We start from the raw sequence: 19,884 nt of genomic DNA, 5'->3' as shown, positions 1-19,884 counted from the left end.
TTAAAAAGTTGAAATGTTGTCTCTCCCTCTTCTCTGTTGTCCAGGTGAAATGTTTCTTGGAGTCCTCCTGGCAGGCCACTGATTTTGTGGAACAATATTGCAGAACCTACCAGCGCCTCCGGACTGCCATGGAGGAGCTTTTTGGACAACAGATTTCCTTCATGCTGGCCTTATGCCATGGTTTCTCTGGAGGCTTGTTACAGCTCTCCTTCCTGACAGCAATGCATGTAAGTCAAGAGATCAGGTAGATATTTCCATAAAACACAGATGTACAACTTGACACCCCAAATTTGTTCTCTAAAAAAATAGCATGTGGTTACCCAAGATTTCCAAAAGTAGTTATTAAATTGTAGTTAGTTAATGTGACAGAAAGAAATACATGTTAAATAAATGTTTGGCAAATAACATATTAATCTGATTTCCAGGTGAGTGAGCAGTTTGCCCGTTACATTGACCGGTGGATCCAACAGAGCTGGGCAGATTCGGGTAATGTGGAGACTTTTCAGTGCCTACAGCAGAGCCTGGAACCTGTCCTCTTCCTAGCAGATCTGGAGTTAGCCAACACTTTTGAGCGATTCTACCGGTGAGGCTTTTGTGGAGAGGAAGAAGGAAGGGAAAGATGAATATACTACTTTTACTAACAGAGTAGACAGGTCTCAGGTAGGAAGCTTTTTGGCAGTAATGATAAAGCATCTTGCTGCTCCTTCAATCTGGAGGAAGATGTCTTCAAGAACATAAATATAGCTCTGTTTTAATGAGTACAGGTACAAGCAACGAATTAGCGAACACCTAGAAGTAAACAAAGTAATAGCCAAAAGCCAACATGGGTTTGTTAAAAACAGATCATGCCAGACTAATCTTATTGCATTCTTTGACAAAGTGACAAAATTAGTGGACCAGAGGAATGCCGTTGATATAGTTTAGTTGGACTTCAGTAAGGCATTTGATAAGGTAGACCAAAACCTACTACTAGATAAAGTAGAAGAATGTGGTTTAGACAGCATCACCACCAGATGGATTTGTAACTGGCTGACCAACCACACTCAACATGTAGTCCTCAATGGAACTGCATCTACATGGAGAGAAGTATGCAGTGGAGTACCCCAAGGCTCTGTTTTAGGCCCAGTACTCTTCAACATCTTCATCAATGATTTGGATGAGGGAATAAATGGGGAACTCATCAAATTTGCAGATGACACCAAGCTGGCAGGAATAGCCAACACTCCAAAAGATAGGCTTAAGATACAGAAGGATCTTGACAAACTTGAACATTACACACTATCTAATAAAATGAAATTCAATGGTGAAAAGAGTAAGGTTCTACATTTAGGCAAGAAAAACAAAATGCACAGGTACAGTATAGGTGGTACCTTGCTGAATAGTAGTAACTGTGAGAGGGATCTTGGAGTCCTAGTGGACAACCATTTTAATATGAGCCAGCAGTGTGCAGCAGCTGCCAAAAAAGCCAACACAATTCTAGGCTACATAAACAGAGGAATAGAATCAAGATCACGTGAAGTGTTAATACCACTTTATAATGCCTTGGGAAGGCCACACTTGGAATACTGCATTCAGTTTTGGTCGCCACGATGTAGAAAAGATGTGGAGACTCTAGAAAGAGTGCAGAGAACAGCAACAAAGATGATTAGGGGACTGGAGACTAAAACATATGAAGAACGGTTGCAGGAACTGGGTATGTCTAGTTTAATAGAAAGAAGGACTAGGGGAGACATGATAGCAGTGTTCCAATATCTCAGGGGTTGCCACAAAGAAGAGGGAGTCAAACTATTCTCCAAGGCACCTGAGGGTAGAACAAGAAGCAATGGGTGGAAACTAATCAAGGAGAGAAGCAACTTAGAACTGAGGATAAATTTTCTGACAGAACAATTAATCAGTGGAACAGCTTGCCTCCAGAAGTTGTGAATTCCCCAACACTGGAAGTCTTTAAGAAGATGTTGGATAGCCATTTGTCTGAAACGGTATAGGGTTTCCTGCCTAGGCAGGGGGTTGGACTAGAAGACCTCCAAGGTCCCTTCCAACTCTGCTATTGTATTGTATTGTATTGTATTGTATTGTATTGTATAGTTCTCAACTTACAACCATTCACTTAGTGATTATTCAAAGTTACAACAGCACTGAAAAAGTGTCTTATTATCTTTTTTCAAACTTACACCTGTTGCAGCATTCCCATGGTCATGCAAACAAAATTTGGATGCTTGTCAACTAGTATGTATTTGCGATAGTTGCAATGTCCCCGGGTCATAGGTGATCACTTTTTGTGACCTGACAAGCAAAATCAATGGGGAAGCTAGATTCAATTAACAGTTAATAAAAGTTAACAACTGAAGTGGTTCACTTAACAACTGTGGCAAGAAAGGTAATGGGGACAGAAATCACTTAACTGTCTTGCTTAGTCACATAAATTTTGGGCTCAATTGTGGTTGTAAGCTGAGGGCTATCTGTACTTTGAATGGGCCTGGCTCCTTATGAATCAAATACGCCTATATCTCCAGGCATACCTTAAGGACTGTGAGAATAAGGGTGGCTGATGGATGACCCTTGTTCTGAATTTCACCGTGAACACCTTGCCTCTCCAGATACTATCTAGGAGATCGTCTTCTGTCTCAAGGGAAGACGTGGCTGGAATCTACTGTAGTGGAGTACATTGGGATCTGCTTCCCCAACCGTTTCCCTCAGCAGATGCTGAAGAACCTGAGTGAGATGGAGGAGCAGCAGCAACAGTTTCATCTTTTCCAGTTGCAGCAGTTGGACAAGCATCTGCTGGAACTAGATCAACAAGGAAACCATCAGGAGGAGGAGGAGGAAGAAAATGAGGTGAAAAGAACAAAGCTAAAGCAAAGTAGTCCTCTCAACTAAAAGTTTTTTTGTCTTCTCAAGTCTCTTTTGTCTGGTTGATTGCTGCCAAGAATGTCTTGTTATTAGTCACAAAACTGATATTGGATCTGTTTTGCTCCCAGATGATGGAAGATAAACCATTTTCTCAGGAGGAGGAGGCAGAAGTGAAGGTATTGGCTTTGTCTCCTCGTTGTTGGACCATCTCTCCCCTCTGCTACCTGGAAGACCCTGCCAGATTTTTCCCATCCTCCCTCAGTCAGCAGCTGAGAAAGTTTGCAGACTTCTATACCCAGAGTGAGTATGAGGCTATCCTGAATCCAAACTGGGTTAGGAAGGAGTGTTCTTTATAGGTCCCACCGAAACCTGGTGTAGTTGTTGGTAAGCAACCCAAAAACTTCACTCAGAGACTTTATAATAAAGGTGTGTGTGTGTTCACAAACCTGAAAATTACTAGCTTAGATTTCCGCTAAAGAAATTTCAGTAGATTTTTAGAGAGGCCATCATAAATATTTGTTATCTCTGGAACAACTGATCAGTTATAGGAGTAAGGTACATAGTAACCAATTGACAAGGAAAATCATATTTAGTTGAACATTGAAAAGAGAGAGGAGCATATTGAACCAAGAACAGAAAAAATAGATGAAAAAATTGAGAATACTTATCAAATGATGATGAAACATGAGGACAGATTTCAAAAAATTGAAGAAAAAGATGAACGAAAAATAAGAAAATTGGTGATATTGACAGCAGATTGAGCGTGGATGGAAAAGACAAGAGTGGAATATTGGAATGGGAGATTGACAGATCAGAATTTTACCTCAGATTCCAGAATATAGAAGAAGAAAAGGGAGAAAATTTGGCAGAAGTAATGATATAAATTTTGGCAGAAGCATCGGTGATAACCCAAGGGAAATTGATGGAAGGAACAGACGAGGGGTCTCAAGTCTTTACAAGATATGCAATGGAAAACAAGTTGCCAAGAGATGTCCATGTAAGATCTACCAAGAAAGCAATTAGAACACAAATACTACAAATGCCAGGAGATATAAGATTGCACTACTATTGGAAGGATACAGAATGATGTAATGAAATGCTATAATAAAAACTAAATTAAATTTAGTTAAACTTAGAATATTATGCATAAAATGAAGTAATAACAGTTATAGTCAAATAAATGATTAACAATGATAATAATGTGCATATATACACACACACACACACAATCGATAATATGAAATTTTATATAAATTGTAAGAGAACTATGTGGAGGACGCACGAAAGTTTTGTAACCAAAGATAGGATAGGATAGAATAGAATAGAATAACAGGTGGAAGGGACCTTGGAGGTCTTCTAGTCCAACCCCCTGCTTAGGCAGGAAACCCTACATTCTAGAGTAGAACAAGAAGCAATGGGTGGAAACTAATCAAGGAGAGAAGCAACTTAGAACTGAGGAGAAACTTCCTGACAGAACAATTAATCAGTGGAACAGCTTGCCTCCAGAAGTTGTGAATGCCCCAACACTGGAAGTCTTTAAGAAGATGTTGGATAGCCATCTGTCTGAAACGGTATAGGGTTTCCTGCCTAGGCAGAGGGGTTGGTCTAGAAGACCTCCAAGGTCCCTTCCAACTCTACTATTGTATTGTATTGTATAATACAATTTTCTGTAGTATACAGTATAAAGAGTTAATATTACTGGATGGTTTTAGGATGATGTAATGAAATGCCATAATATAATTTTATTCTAAATTTAAAATATTTCACATAAAAGGAAGTGATAATAGTTATAGTCAAATAAATGTTTAATAATGATAATAATTTTATACATATATACTAGATTGATGATATGAGATTCTATATAAATTATAAGTGAAGACTACGATGAGGAATATTGGACTAAAATCCACACCTGGTTGGAAAAAAATGAGAAAATACCAATGCAGGAGGAAGTTATTCATAAAATAATGGAATATGCTGAAATGAGTAAATTGACATTTGAAATTAGAGAACAAGAAGATAAACAATTTTATAAGATACGGGATTTATTTTATCAATGGTTAGATTTAAAAAATGGAAATGAAAGATACTAGAGAATGTTATTAATACAAGAATAATAGAATGATACTGAATATAACATAAAGATATATTATTATTGCATAGATTGAAGGTGATGTAATGAATTGTTATAATTTAAATGAACCCAATATTTAGTATAACTCATTTAAAATGAAGGAATAATAATGATAGTCAAACAGATGGGGTATAATGATAATAATGTATACAAACATATTTGATTTGTACAAGTACTCTTGAGGATCCCACCATCATGCTGGCTTGAGATCTGAGAGAACGAAAAACTGGTTTCAAGGAATTTTTAAAATAGGGTCAGAATGGGGGGCACACGAATCTTACAAAGAAATCTGCTCCAGAGGGCAGAACTACTGATTCGTGATAGTGAAGGTATGCTTTCTGCATGCCATTAATGATGGGATTATCATTATTGGCTTATATGATTATTGTTGTCATCTTAAAAAGGAGAGTTCGCAGTGTCTAAATAATTGCCATGCCTGGGACTGAGGGCTTATAAAAATGTTTTGATGAGCTTTCAGTGTATTTTTCTCTACTTTTTCTCTTTTAGGCCGGAGCCATTTTGGGATGGAACATACAAAGCCTCAACGTTTACAGTGGACATGGCTGGGTCATGCTGAGCTAAAGTACCAGGGCTGCATCCTGCAAGTGTCCACCCTGCAAATGTATATTCTTCTGTGCTTCAACCATGCGGAGGTCCTGACTACCTTGATTCTTACTTCATTGATATCATAGGAAATTGCTTCATACCTATACTTAGTATTTATCCATCTGCTTTAGTTTTATTGACATTGATTGGGCTAGGAATAGAATAATTGTTATTAGCCGCTCCATTCCTTTCCCCTGTTTCTGGATTGTGGAAGGGAAAGCATGTTATTGAAAAATAGAAATGCATATTCTTGCATTTCCCAAGGATTTGGTTTATACTGAGGCATCAGTGATAGGGAATTCGGTTTGAACATGCTCTATTTGGATTTTTGTTTGGTACAGATATGTATAATTTTTTTTTTCATAAGATAAAAATGTTTTCTCCCTGACTAGGGTGAGTGTAGTGGCATAATGTTGGATCAATGACTTTTGTTTATCAGCTTGTAGCCAGCCAGCTATTTTGCCTGATTTAGGCTGGAGGTGGTTGAGGGGTTTTGTTGTCTTTTATTTACTGGTATTGCTTTTTAAAGACACAAAATCTGATAATTAAAAATAAAACAAATAAATAATGTAAGGTGCTCACAGTTGTATAGGATAACTTTCAATGAGACTGCCTCTTCTGAAAAAAAAATAGTTTCCTGACATTTTCTACAGTGTTTGAATCTTAATAAGATCTGAGTTATTCTGAACGGGATGATTGTGCTGAACCATTGGTGATTCTGGATTGAATGATTCTTTGTGCTCTTTACTGGGAAACTATTGAGGGCTCTTCCCCTGGTCAGTAGCACACATTCCTGTAAACATGGTAGGGTCTCAGAATGGAAGTGTTATTAATTTGCAATATTCTTTACAGTAGGGGCTAAAGACTAGATGTCACCGCTTTCTTCTTTGTATTCCTTTTTTATATGTTTAACTTTATAGTTTTCTTTTATTGGTTATAGGAAGTTTCTGTGGAGGTACTATTAGAAGTCACAGGTCTCTCCCCTGTCCTCCTAAGTCATGCCCTGAAACCTCTGACAAAGGAGAATGGGATCCTCACCCAGAGGCAGAGTAAGTAGAGAGGACATTCCTGTAAAATGAGAGGGGATAATGAGAGTATGTAAGTTGGTCTGAAAATTCAGATGGAATTATGACTTTTATTACTCTATATAATAATATATTCCATCTTAAACTCTTCACAACAGAATCATTAAATAAGCTTTTAGTTGATTTCATGACTCAGTGATGAAGCTTCATTTCAACTTTAGTGATGAATTTAAAAGGATTTTCTTAGTCATGTGTCACAGAATACAGCTGAATTTAGGAAGGCAAAATTATCTTCGCTCTGCTCAGTCCCTGTCTTCTCTGACTGCTAGGTCTTTTGAGGCTCAATGAGGGGACACTGAGCCACGCATCCAGTCAGCGCCTGTGGCTCTTGCCCAAACAGATGTATTTGAATGTGGAAGAAAATGAGGGCTGTGGTCTGGAGAAGAAGAGGAATACTATTTGCTGTCTCCTTGTCCAGATCCTGAAGGCAGAGAAAGAGATGCATATTGACAACCTGGTATTTAAGGTATGGAACACAGGGACTTAAGCCCCTTGCTGAGCTCAGTTGGCAGCCAAAAAGATTTTCTTCATTCATTCTTTCTACCTTGTTCAGGTGATTGATGCATGCCAGAAACGGGAGGCTGGCAGTACCCTGAAATTTTTGAACTTTTGCTGTAGTAGCACAGATGTCCTCTCTTGCATCCTGCATCTACTGAGCCAAGGTTACATCCAACGCCAGGAGGATAACCCACATATCCTGGAGTACATTTCGGCAGAGCCCACCACACCTCATCGGGGTCAAGCCCAGCTCATTTTTCAAAACATTAATTGCCAAAAATCAAAGATTGCTTCTGGGACAGATACAACCAAAAGGTAATGCTGTATGTTAACGTACTCTGCATATACAGTAGAAAGTGAAAGCCATCCTTTGTTGTTGTTTTTGTTGTTGTTCTTGATAAGGCTTTTCTTGTCAGATTGGATACCTTTGGCCTTGACACAGAACAGGTTCTGATGGAGACAATACTCTTGCCTATGGGACGTACAATGAATCAAGAAGACGTTGAGTTGCTGATGACCCAAACAGTGGAGAAGGTGTCAGATACTCTAAGCGTGACTGCAGATATAGCTCAACATCTGCTGATACACTGTAAGTGGAATGTGGATGTTCTGATTCAGCGATACACAGAAGACCAAGAGTCAATGCTGTTTTTCTCAGGGCTGCAAGTGCGAAATCCTCAGCCACCTTCAAGCCCTATCACCCACTGTCCAGTTTGTGTAAATCCTCTCAATGAAACAGACGATCTGCCTCTTCTGTGTTGTATGCACTACTGCTGTAAGGTAAGAGCTTCTTTACTACTGTGATAATAGATATTTGGGAGGGGGAGCAATTTCTTTCGTTCTGTCACAGTAGTAGTGCGTTAGTCTGCCATCTTCCTCTGTAAGCCTGAAACATTCATCTTGTGTTTCATTCATCTTTGTGGATTGCTGTGGACTTTATTTATATCCATGAAAGAACATTGTCAATATTTAGAATTGGTTTCCATTCCCAAATAATTTAAGAGCATTTTCTTTTATAATCCATGGTAAACTGCAGTTGAAATATTCCCTATTTCTTCCTCTACCTTCATTTTTATTTTTATTTTTTTCTTAACCAGTCCTGCTGGAATGAATACTTGACTACTCGGATTGAACAAAACCTGATTCTGAATTGCACTTGTCCCATTTCTGATTGCCCTGCACAACCCACTACTGCCTTTATCCGCTCTATCATTTCCTCCAAAGAAGTCATTGCCAAGGTAAGATGGGTAATTATAAAAAACAGGCTTTAGCTGATTTAAAAATGCAGCAATCCCCTCCAGAAAGGAATTTTATTCTTATGAGTGGATGCTTGTTATATCTTGAAGCCTGAAAGTTGGTCATAGAAGGTTAAGCTGTTAATCCATTATGCTCGGCATGCTAAATTTCACATTTGTAGAGACTCCCTTGCGGTATGTGACTCAGATAGTTGTTGCTTAACGTTCACAATTGGGCTCAGGATTTTGGACCTGACTTAATTTTATGACCATATTAATGATGGTTGTTAACTGAATCACCATGGTCATTGGGCAAACTATCTGGTCTGTCAACTTGTAAAGCGTTGCCATGACTATTATCGGGTTGGCATTGGAGGGAGGATTCCATGCATAACTTTGGCCAGAGTCGGGTCTCATATTTCTACAACCTTATTGGTGAATGTGATATATGACCCAGACAGAGGGGAGGGGAGGGGACACAGGGGTAAAGTTCAAATGCAATTAAGCGGAAGTCAGTTTCGGCTCTGCAGGAGATCATGCCAGAATGTTGATCCTAATAAATGAATGGATTTCTTTTGAACTTTGTCTCGAGGCTCGTAAATTAATTAGGTCATCTTCTGGGAACTTCACATGGTCATTAAGAAATCTTTCACCTCCAATGAGAAAGTGGCAAAAAATACTGCAAGTTGCAATCCCGGGATCCTGGGATGCTACAACTAGTTGTAAATGTAGGCCTGCTGCCAAGCACCTGAAATGCAGTTCCTTGATCATGGCACAATGTTTTAGGACAGCCAAAAGTGATTTATGGGCCGTAAAGCACCCTTGCTGAGACCCTCCTAATTTAAAAAGGTTGTTAGGTGACGAGTCATTAAGTGAGGACTATCTGCAGAATTTTTTTTTTAAAAAAAGCTTAATCTTCCTAAAAGAATTGAAGCAATCTGCTCTGCAGATGTCTCCTCTCCTTATGCAGTGAGTGTGGTGGAATCTAAAGAGTACTTGGTATATGACTTCATTTATAACATTTTATCTGCCTGTCCTCTTCAGAAAATGATATAACTTAATATATTACTTAATTGAAAAAAATATTATTAGTTTATGAAGGGATAAGTCTCATCTCAAGAAATTATTAGGGAATAAGGTAGTTATTTTTGCACCCAACATTAGTAAATCTTCTTCTTCTTTTAGGATTAAGGTGCTATTCTAAATAGAATTATCTTTTTTAAAAAATAAGAAACCTGTTGAAAACCTGCCTTTTTTGTTAAGAGATTTATAATATGCATATGACACAAATCTCTCCTATATATATTTTAACGAGAACTCCAAAACTAACATTCTTCCATTTTTAATATACAGTATGAGAAAGCCCTTCTAAGAGGTTATGTTGAATGCTGTTCAAACCTGACTTGGTGCACCAACCCTCAAGGCTGTGATCAGATACTCTGCAAGGAAGGCCTTTGCTATGGAGAAGCTTGTTCAAAATGCTCTTGGATCTCCTGCTTCAGCTGCAATTTCCCTGAAGTAAGGTTAACGTGAAGCTTGGAGGCATAGCTCTCTCTCTCTCTCTCTTTAGGATCATTTACCAGTCTCTGGATTCTCCACAGGCCCACTATCCTGCCAGCTGCAGTCACATGTCTCAGTGGATGGATGATGGTGGTTTCTATGAAGGAATGACTGTGGAAGCCCAGAGTAAGCAACTGGCCAAACTCATATCTAAACGCTGTCCAAGCTGCCAAGCTCAAATAGAGAAAAATGAGGGCTGTCTACAGTGAGTATGTTTTTTCAGTGCATTTTTGTGTCAAGAGGAAAAATAATATACAAGGAAACTTCAGTAATTTATGGTTTGTTTGACAGATTGGATTATTATGCCTTCTCTCTCAAAGAGACAATTGATTTGTGTCTTCCTCATTCTAGAGGCAAGAGTTTGCAAGACAAAGAAACACCCACTTTGATCAATTTTCTCCATTCTGGTGCTCTTTATATATGTGGGAACTACCATACCTAAGCCATTCTGCTGTTTGGGGGCATTTTCTTTAAGTAGTTTTCACAATACCAATCCTATCTCCATTGTCATTTAAAGAGCGTTCTTCTCCCTCTTTAATTATGTTGATATGTGGGTGTTATTTGTCATTACTGCTAACATTCCTTTGAAAAGTTAGAATGGAAAACTTGATTTGATGTACAGAAAGTACTCTCTAGATTTCCTCCTTTCATATTGGTTCTTGGTGTCTGGGCACCTTTTGGCTCAACATTTGCAGCCTTAGCTGCTTCTTGTGTGATCTGAAATCTCATAGGGCAAATACAATCCAAATAGAGATTAAAGAATATATATATGTATCATTTAGTGTTTTCACTTACCATGTTTGGATGTAATGCCACAGGCAGACCATTACCTGAACCTTACTATGTATCATGTTTTGGAAGAGAAAGTGTTCTCTAGTATTTGCTTTTATTTTTATCATTAAAGCAATGTTACTTCCTTTTCAATATTGTAGTGCCATTCTGTATGGCTTTCTGTATTTTATTTATTTGATCAATTTGATCACCCATCTCGCAAATCATAAAAAAACAATAAAAACATTAAAAAACATTACCCACCCCCATAATCTGCTGGAGAATACACTTAGGTTCCTATCAACACAGCCATTTTGCAAGCTTCATGTTACTAGATTCAAGCCAGATGAAAAAGCCATGGCTTGAAGTGTTCCAGAAGACCAATAAGTTTGGGGCCAATCTGACCTCAGGGGAAATTCAGTTCCAAATGGTGGGTAGTGTGGCAGACAAAATTTTCCTGTTGGGTCCCGGCAGATGACGTTTCTTTGTGGAGGGTCCTGGATCTTGCACATTAGCGTGTACTTAGCTGAAAGAGCCCTAGAGTTACTTTTCACATTAATGATCCAAAGCATGAAGTTGGTGGCCACATGTTACTAATGGCCCTCATCTCCATTATATGCAGTATGACTTGTGCCAAATGTAACCATGGGTTTTGTTGGCGTTGCCTGAAACCTTGGAAACCAACCCATAAGGACTACTACAACTGCTCTGCCATGGTGAGTGTTTATGCAAAAGACAAGCCTGATATAGGAATATTTTTTCTAAGAAAATATAAGTAGTAATATGATCTTTTTTTTTTTAATCTAAAGCAAGTCCAGGTATTTTTTTAAAATTTATTCCGGCATTTGGTAAATAATATTACTTTTGTTTTTTATCATTATATTGTATATCAGTTACAAACTCTCACATTTTAGTAGTATAATTACATCTGTGATTTTGGACTTCTTTTCCAATGTATGTATGAAATCCACATTATATGTAAAGCCTAAGAATTTTTCTTAAAAAAATAATGCTTGCTGTTACTGTGAGTAAATGCATTCCCTCTCTCTCCTTCAGGTAAGCAAAGCAGCTCGACAGGAAAAGCGTTTCCAAGACTATAATGAAAGGTGCATTTTTCATCATAAAGCAAAGGTCAGGATCACTATTTTTTTAGTTGAACCTGCGTCATTAACCATGTGCTTTTATGCATTGGCCATCTTAGAATATTTACCTGTAGTCCATTCTAGTCATTGAGAACAGTAATATGTCATCACTTCATCGTGTGAAAAGGCAATTTAGGGAGATCGATTGCTTGTTTCAAAACCAATAAATGAAATCAAACCTTGTTCTTAGAAAAGAAGACACCTGTTCTTTGTACTTTCTGCATTTTAGCAGGAAAGTAGAGCTCATGTCCTTTTTCATTTTGTTGTAAATACTCTGCAAGTAATCCTCTTCTACGTTGTTTTTTCAATATTACTCTAGAACAGGGGTGTCCAAACTTGGCAACTTTAAGACTTGTGGACTTCAACTCCCAGAATTCCCCAGCCAGCAGAGCTGGCTGGGGAATTCTGGGAGTTGAAGTCCACAAGTCTTAAAAGTTGCCAAGTTTGGACACCCCTGCTCTAGAAGTTTTATATACATAAAAAGGCATAATATTTTTCCGAGTAATGTAGTAAATAAGAGTAGACACCAAGAAAACTGATGTAGTTCTCATCAATTTCAGGAATTTGCTATGAACTTAAGAAATAGAGTTTCTACTGTCAGTGATGTGCCACAGATTCGGACCTTGACTTTTGTTGTTGATGCCTGCAAAGTGCTGGAACAGGCACGAAAAGTAAGACCCATCTTTCAATGTATGCTCCATTTTTCTGCAGCATTGTCCCCTTCTTTTCAATTCTGCTTTTTTAATTTTATACTTTGTATAGCCCCACAAAGGATGTAGAAAGTGTAACAGGAGGTCCACATCATGTGCTTAGAACTGTATTGGATGGTGAGCATGAAAATGAAAGAGTGGAAATAAAAGTAAATGGGAAAAAATGGAATGGGAGAACAGTGTAAAAATTGAGGCTAAAAATGTTATTGCAACATATTTTAATTCAGTGGAATGAAGAATAATAAGGTATTTGTAGACAGTTTCATTCTATTCAAAGCCTAAATAGTATTTTGTCAAATTTACATTCAAAGCATACTAATCATAAACGTGCTCTGATTTATTCTAAAACAATTCAGCCATTACTTTAAATTTGAGAAATAATTTTCTCCCTAATTTTTTCATGATTATTTCTCTGCAAATTTCTAAATCAATCAACCCTTCCTTCCTTCCTTCCTTCCTTCCTTCCTTCCTTCCTTCCTTCCTTCCTTCCTTCCTACCTACCCACCCACCCACCCACCAGACCCACCCACCCACCCACCTGTCAACCTATTGTTCATTTCAGTGAAGTTTTAAAAAGAAATGCTATGACACCACATTTTCTACACAAGAGGTCAAAGTGTTTCAGTTCTCTTCCTAATAATTCCAACCTTGGAATTTGCCTGGGTTGAAATTTTCATTGAGCTTTCCACAAAGATTCCATGATCTGTTTTGGAATCAATCGCTTGCTTGCTTGGTTCTTATTAAAAAATCAAAATGTAACACTCCTAACACTAGCCAGGGACCTCATTTTGAAGATCTTCCCTTGTGAAGTTTTTCCATTTATTCCTACTCTATTTTCTATTGAGTTACCTTTACAACATCTGTCCTCTTACGATGTAAATGTTAAGGTTGCTCAGGAGCCTTTGGTAAGGATCTGTATCAAAACTTTTGAAAAATCCATTGGGGACCATCTTTCCAACATGCTAATTGACATTCTCAAAGAAATCTAGATATTTAGTGAGCAAATTTCTGCACTGGTGTTCCATGTCATATTCAGCATTGTTTCTATGATACAGAAAATGCATTTCTTTGGAAATCCCAAAGATGTTTTTTCAAGAGGCAGCTGGACTTTCTTGCTTTTCTTTGAAGACCTTTCGCTTCTCATCTAAGAAGCTTCTTCAGCTCTGACTGGATGGTAGAGAATGGAAGGATCAGTCAGAGTTGAAGATTCTTCTTGGGTGAGAAGCGAAACATCTTCAAAGAAAAACAAAAAAGTCCAGTTGCCTCTTGAAAAAGTACCTTTGGGACAACCGTGACCTGGAAATCTCTATAGACATTTCTTTGGAAGATACCTTAGAACAGTGATTCTCAACCTTCCTTAATGCCGCGACCTTTAATACAGTTCCTCATGTTGTGGTGACCCCCCAACCATTAAATTATTTTCGTTGCTACTATGTAACACCGGGAGCCACAAAATCTGGGTGGGTGTGGCCAACTCAACATTACTCCCATCCAGTTACATGACATCCCCCCCCAGACATGCCTACCAAGGTTTCATGGCTCAGTGTTTTCTGTGAGAATAGGGTCGGTCTCTCTCTTCTCTCACCCCCCTCTCATTTCTGTTTTTCTCTATTTTTCCTCTCCCTTTCTCTTCTTCCTTCCTTTCTTTCCTTTTGTAGATAATACAAAAACATGGAAATTTACCCTACCATTATTTCCCTCCAAGCACCTATGGTTTAAATTTGAGCTACAAAATATTCTTTTTCTCTCCTGCTCTAAGTAGGAAGGTAGTACTATGGTGTAACAATCTTCTTCCAGTTACTTCATTCTAATTCTCTTCTAGGAGAATATCAGAGGAGAGGAGTAGAGTTGTTGGAATGTGGGGTCATTACCATCTCTCTCTGCTCCTAGTGAAACCGTTCCCTCATTGGAGAGGTTCCAACTGGAATCTGTGATTTATATGCATTGTGATACATGATGTGTTTCAGGTCCTGGCGTATTCCTGCATCTACAGCTATTATAACCAGGACACAGAAAAAATGGATATCGTGGAACAACAATCTGAGAATCTGGAGCTGCATACTAATGCTTTGCAGATCCTTTTGGGTGAGCCATTATTGACATGCAAATAACTGTCATTTATTTGAGACAAGTTCAGAGAATACTGGCAATATTCGTGATATGGATATTTTTTTAAAGTCTACATAACCACCAACAAAAGGGATAGTGTTTATGTAGTTAAGAGAAAATGGTATAATGACTAGTGAGTAAAATAAACAAAATTTGACAAAATAAAGACTAATAGGAACAATAAGTAACTATAAGTAATATTTTTTCCAGTCATTAAGCTTATTAACTCTGGACTATATAGCATATCCATTTCATTTTTAGAACAAAGACTTTCCAGAATTAGTTAAATTCATATCCTGGATTCATTCCTTAAAATAAAAAGTAAGTTTATTTACAGTTGCATAAAATTATCCTCTGCTGTATTTGTAGGTTCAGAGACCTAAAGCTCTTTGCTTTTTTACAAAAATGTATTGCAGTTTTCTAAAATACATGAATAGAAAAACATTCTGGGAGTTGGAGTCTGCCAGGCTTAAAGTTGCCAAGGTTGGAGATCCCTGAAATAAAGAATAAATAGAAAAACAATATTGGGAAAAAAAGAAATATTTAAACAAAAAGAAAAGTTAAGCAAATAAACAGAAAAAGAATTCTCCCAAATTAAGGCAATAAATTAAGATAAATCACCAAAATATATCACATAGTCAATTGCATAAAAACAATATATAAAATTGTGCACAGCAATTTGTCTTTTCTTGAAATATATGAAACTGTTAAATGGAAAGCATGCTATTTTTTAATTACTAGAAAAAAATAGCCATTTCAAAAAGGATTCCAAGGATCCTAAAGTTTCCAGATCCTCAACCCTGTTAGTGGTAATAACTCCAGTATAGCCAGTTGTTTAGCTTCATCCTCCACCTTTTGGAGTTGTCTGCAAGAAGATCCTAAATCTACTTATTGCAGAATGTGATATATCCAGTTCATACCAGAGTAGTTTAAATTTCTCATTCTCAGTGTGTTTCCAGGACACCTTCGCTATCTGATTTGCAAATATTTTATCTGTACCTTTTTCACTGAGTGGTCTATAATACACATCCACAAAAGTGTCTATTGTTTCTCTTCCACTTATTGACAATTAGAAGCTTTCAGCAGGGTTTTTGCCCTTTATGTCATGCATGGTTTATATATAATACAATTCCCTCACTCCTTTTATTGTTGTTGTTTTTCTTTGAACTGATAATGTTTCCAGGAGTTCCAATTATGAGTTCAATCCCATCAGAAACATTAACAATGTTGTATTTTCCATATGACTTCTGGTCCTCTCTTGTTATTTCTATACATTGAGCATTGGTGTAGAGACATTTGAACGCTTCAATGCTGACTACAGCATCTCCTGGCACATTTCTAACCACTTCTTCCTTCCAATATGACAGTCAAATAAAGCAGGGGTCTCCAATCTTGACAACTTTAAGCCTGGTGGACTCCAACTCCCAGAATTCCCCAGCCAGCTATCGTTGGCTGGGGAATTCTGGGAGTTGAAGTCTGCCAGGCTTAAAGTTGCCAAGGTTAGAGATCCCTGAAATAAAAAATAATATTTGCTTTATTTTCTAAACATTTTTGAAACCATTTCTTTATGTTTACCTTTATTAAATAAAATAACTTAATCTGACCATCATATCCCTGCTTTTACATGAAATGGCAGATTCCATATTTTTAAGTATAATTCTTAAATCAGAATCGCATATATACCTTTATAAGATTTCTTCATGAGATTATATTAACATATTATTTGAGCTAAAACAACACTGTAAAGAACAACACTGAATTATATAAGTTCAAAAGCCTTAACATTTCATAAAGATCTAACATCCATTCCTTTTCAAATGTGATTTGAAGTAATATTTCTGATGAATTAATTTCATTTTATAGCAAGTTTATTTCGCTTTGGTTTTTACACTTGGGTTCATTCATTCGCAAGTGCCACCGTTTGGAAATAGAGCTGCTTTTTCTTTCAGAGGAGATGCTGTTACACTGCCAAGATCTTGCCTCGTCCATTCGGTTGCTCAAAGCAAAGCATTTTAATATTGGTTTAGAGTTGGTTCGAAGGATCCAAGAACGGCTCCTGTCAATTCTGCATCATGCTACTCAGGTAATACCTGCCTAGGCAAGATATATATGGTAGTATATGCGTTTTTGCCAATTCAGTATTGCAGCAAAAATAAATGTGCTAAATCATTATATCTAAATTCTTAATGGTTCCATTTTCTTTAGGAGAGTGTTTCTAGCATCTTGCTATATCTTTTCAATCTTTATTTTGTTGCAGGATTTCAGAGTGGGATTCCAAACTCGACAAAGCTCCGAACAGGGGGGGATTAAGTTATCCAATGTACTTAATGGCACTTTTGCTTATAAACAGTAAGTTTTCTTATGGGGATATGTGAATAGTAAGCTGGGTTTCAGGTTTCTAGTGAGAAGCAGTCTGGCTAGGAGGATCCTAATTCAAGCATGCCAGCAGCTATTCAGATAGATGGTATTTCTCAGTGGTTCTCAAACAAATTGATTCATAAGTCATAAGTTGTGATAGTCCTAAAGTGGGCCAACTATACTTGACCGATCTGATTATATGTCTTTAATGTGACGATCGTTAAACAAAATGCTGCAATTGTAAAGCAAACCCAGAGTTTGCTATAAGCTGACTTTACTGAAAACCTGAGGTAAATGTCAGTTTTCAAGAAAACTGTCTCAAAACATGTCCATGTTACTGTCGGATGCTGCAAATGGCTTCCAATATGAGCCAGTTGCCTGATGTCTGATTACTTGACCAGAGGGAATGACTGTCAGACCTACAGAATTGGGTTGAAAGTACCCTGAGGGAGATCTGTTTAACTTCAAACGGTCGCTATGCAACCAGTCAGATGTTGAAGATTACCTATGCCAAAGTACTTTCTGTCAACCAGGAGATGATTTCCTTCTTCTACATATAAAATAACATATTTTCCATAACAAGCCCAGGTATATTTGAATATCAGGAATTTAAATCAGTGATGTGATATATATAGATTTGGAACAAACAAAGATGCTTTTGGGAGCAACAAAGGAAGCCATATTTTTGCTGCTCCTTGAGTAATGCAATGTATTATTATCATTTCTCCAGGTCATGTAGTGTCAGTATAACAGTAACCTATTGCATCTCTTAAAATAACATTGGTAAAACCAAGTATGGAGTTGAATTCTGTTACAGTTTAGAAAATCTGTTATATTAATTATGAATGTTAGTATTTAAAGCAGAGGCAGGTAATCTATGTTTATGGATTATATTACTTTCGAGTAACTGAAGGCAGTGTCATCATGTCATGTAAATGGAAAGTCCCTGTCTTGCTTTTTGTTTGCCCAATTTTAGAAAACCTTTTAAAAATGGTTTTATATTCAGTAAGCCTATCCATTCTATCGTTCACTATTCCCTTGCTAAAAATCAGTAGAAATCAATATTAGTGAATTTTAACAGCAACGTCGATGGAGGTTCTGCGGTGACCCACAAAAATATGGTTTAGGGACCCCCCAATAGCTAATCAAGAAATTTCTATTGAGTAAAGTCCTTATTAGCTCACGTCAAACATATTTGGGGTGTAAGTCAAGTTTGATTCAATAAGTATCCTGTTGGAATTTAGAAGATTACTGTAATGCGAAAGTAAAATGACACTAAATTTGTTTCTGCACAGGCTGATTTTTTATGAAGGATCTGATTCACCTGATACAGATGATGGGGGCAAAGAGGAAGATGAGGAAGATGAGTATGTTCCAGAGTGGCAAGAAGAATATGATGAAGACCTCGATGATGATGATGATATTTCTTATGATGATGAGTCAGAAAATCTAGAGAGAGATTGCTTTTTTTTTGACGATGAAGATGAACCATTTGATTAGGGTTCACCTTTGGACTTTTCAAATTCTGAAGAAGAGGAAGCTTCAGGAGACCTTGTCCCTGCTAATTCTGCTACTATCATTGTCACAAACGGCAGGGAAAGAATTTCAGTAAATTGGGAGTCAATTATATGATCGTTTACAATTAAGGGCACCTTTACTTTGAGATAGATCTTTGTGGCAGTTGGAAAATTCACAGTGCCTGATTACATACAAAGTTAACTAGCCAAATAAACAAATGAAAAGGCTGGGGAGCAATGAGGCTGCAGGACTGCAAACTTTCTTAGAGAATAAGACTAGGCTCTGGTCTAGTAAAAAGACCATTGCCTCAACTCCAATGCAGGCTTCAATTTTAAGAGAGCGCTGTATATCATCCATTTATGTGAAAGTTTGCACGGCATCCCTTCCCATATTCCCTGTACCTTGTTGCCCATTAGCTAATACTTACCCAGAGGTTTTATTTGATAAAAATATATTTGACTTTATGATTTTGCCCAGCATTGAGTTAAAATTCTAGGACCTAATAGCAATACAGCCTTATTTATGAGTGCCCGTTCAGTTTTGCTCTCCAATAGTGATTCAGACAGTAAATACATGGAAGCATGAATGTGTGCGTGTGTATGAACACAAATGTACATAAATATGCAAAGTCTCTTCAAGAGGCTTCTTGTCTGCCTGAACCATTTTCATTTCCATTTTCACACAGCTCCAAAACAATGAACGGAGATTTTGATTTCATTGCAATATAAATTATTCTATAAGATTCAGTGCCAGGGACAATGACATTCTCTAATTAGTGAAAGGGCAACTTAGGACATTGATTGTGCGTGAATCACTTGAATTGCATCTCGTTTGGACAAAAATTGTGTGTGCTTGTGTGCATACGTGTGGATGCACGCTTGCATATAATGCTTGCTTATGAATGTTGGTAAGCTGGTGTTTTTTTAAAAGTAAAACAACTCCCAAACTTGGTTAAAATGCCCTACTATGACCCTATTGGATAAATCTGTAGGTTGCTTATGTTTTGAACTGAAATGGTTTTGTATTTTGTATGAAACACTTTCATGAGGATATTTTTTTTCTTTAATGTTCTTTTGCCATTTGGAATGCACTCTGCAGGTGGGAATTCTGCAGGATGTAGACGTTCAGAGGGTTCATATATACAATATAAACATATGTATACATACATATATGTGTGTGTATGTGTATACAGGAGCTAAAATTGTTCGGAGTATTATGCTTTCTCTTTTTTTGAAAATGAAAAAGAACCCCAAAATTATACAACTTCTGTTTATGAAATAAACCGGTTTTCTTCTGTTTCTCTTTTTA

General features: G+C 37.3%; 1 protein-coding gene across 1 annotated transcript in view; it reads left to right on the top strand.

The window, feature by feature from the left end:
* Positions 1-19,884, top strand: part of LOC309388503 (cullin-9-like) — a 59,325-nt gene extending 39,441 nt beyond the window's left edge. Inside the window, exons 23-41 of the mRNA XM_081945891.1 lie at positions 45-227; positions 426-583; positions 2,598-2,835; positions 2,979-3,150; positions 5,492-5,637; positions 6,531-6,639; positions 6,945-7,141; positions 7,229-7,488; positions 7,590-7,953; positions 8,271-8,411; positions 9,762-9,926; positions 10,010-10,173; positions 11,362-11,455; positions 11,796-11,870; positions 12,442-12,552; positions 14,559-14,676; positions 16,650-16,783; positions 16,958-17,049; positions 18,354-19,884. Of these exons, the coding sequence (XP_081802017.1) occupies positions 45-227; positions 426-583; positions 2,598-2,835; positions 2,979-3,150; positions 5,492-5,637; positions 6,531-6,639; positions 6,945-7,141; positions 7,229-7,488; positions 7,590-7,953; positions 8,271-8,411; positions 9,762-9,926; positions 10,010-10,173; positions 11,362-11,455; positions 11,796-11,870; positions 12,442-12,552; positions 14,559-14,676; positions 16,650-16,783; positions 16,958-17,049; positions 18,354-18,558 (3,126 nt within the window). The 3' untranslated portion in view covers positions 18,559-19,884. The remainder of the gene's footprint in view (positions 1-44; positions 228-425; positions 584-2,597; positions 2,836-2,978; positions 3,151-5,491; positions 5,638-6,530; positions 6,640-6,944; positions 7,142-7,228; positions 7,489-7,589; positions 7,954-8,270; positions 8,412-9,761; positions 9,927-10,009; positions 10,174-11,361; positions 11,456-11,795; positions 11,871-12,441; positions 12,553-14,558; positions 14,677-16,649; positions 16,784-16,957; positions 17,050-18,353) is intronic.

This window comes from Natrix helvetica, assembly GCF_964273705.1.
Source record: "Natrix helvetica genome assembly, chromosome: 2".
Lineage (NCBI taxonomy): Eukaryota > Metazoa > Chordata > Lepidosauria > Squamata > Natricidae > Natrix > Natrix helvetica.
This window is presented reverse-complemented; position numbering and strand designations above follow the sequence as displayed.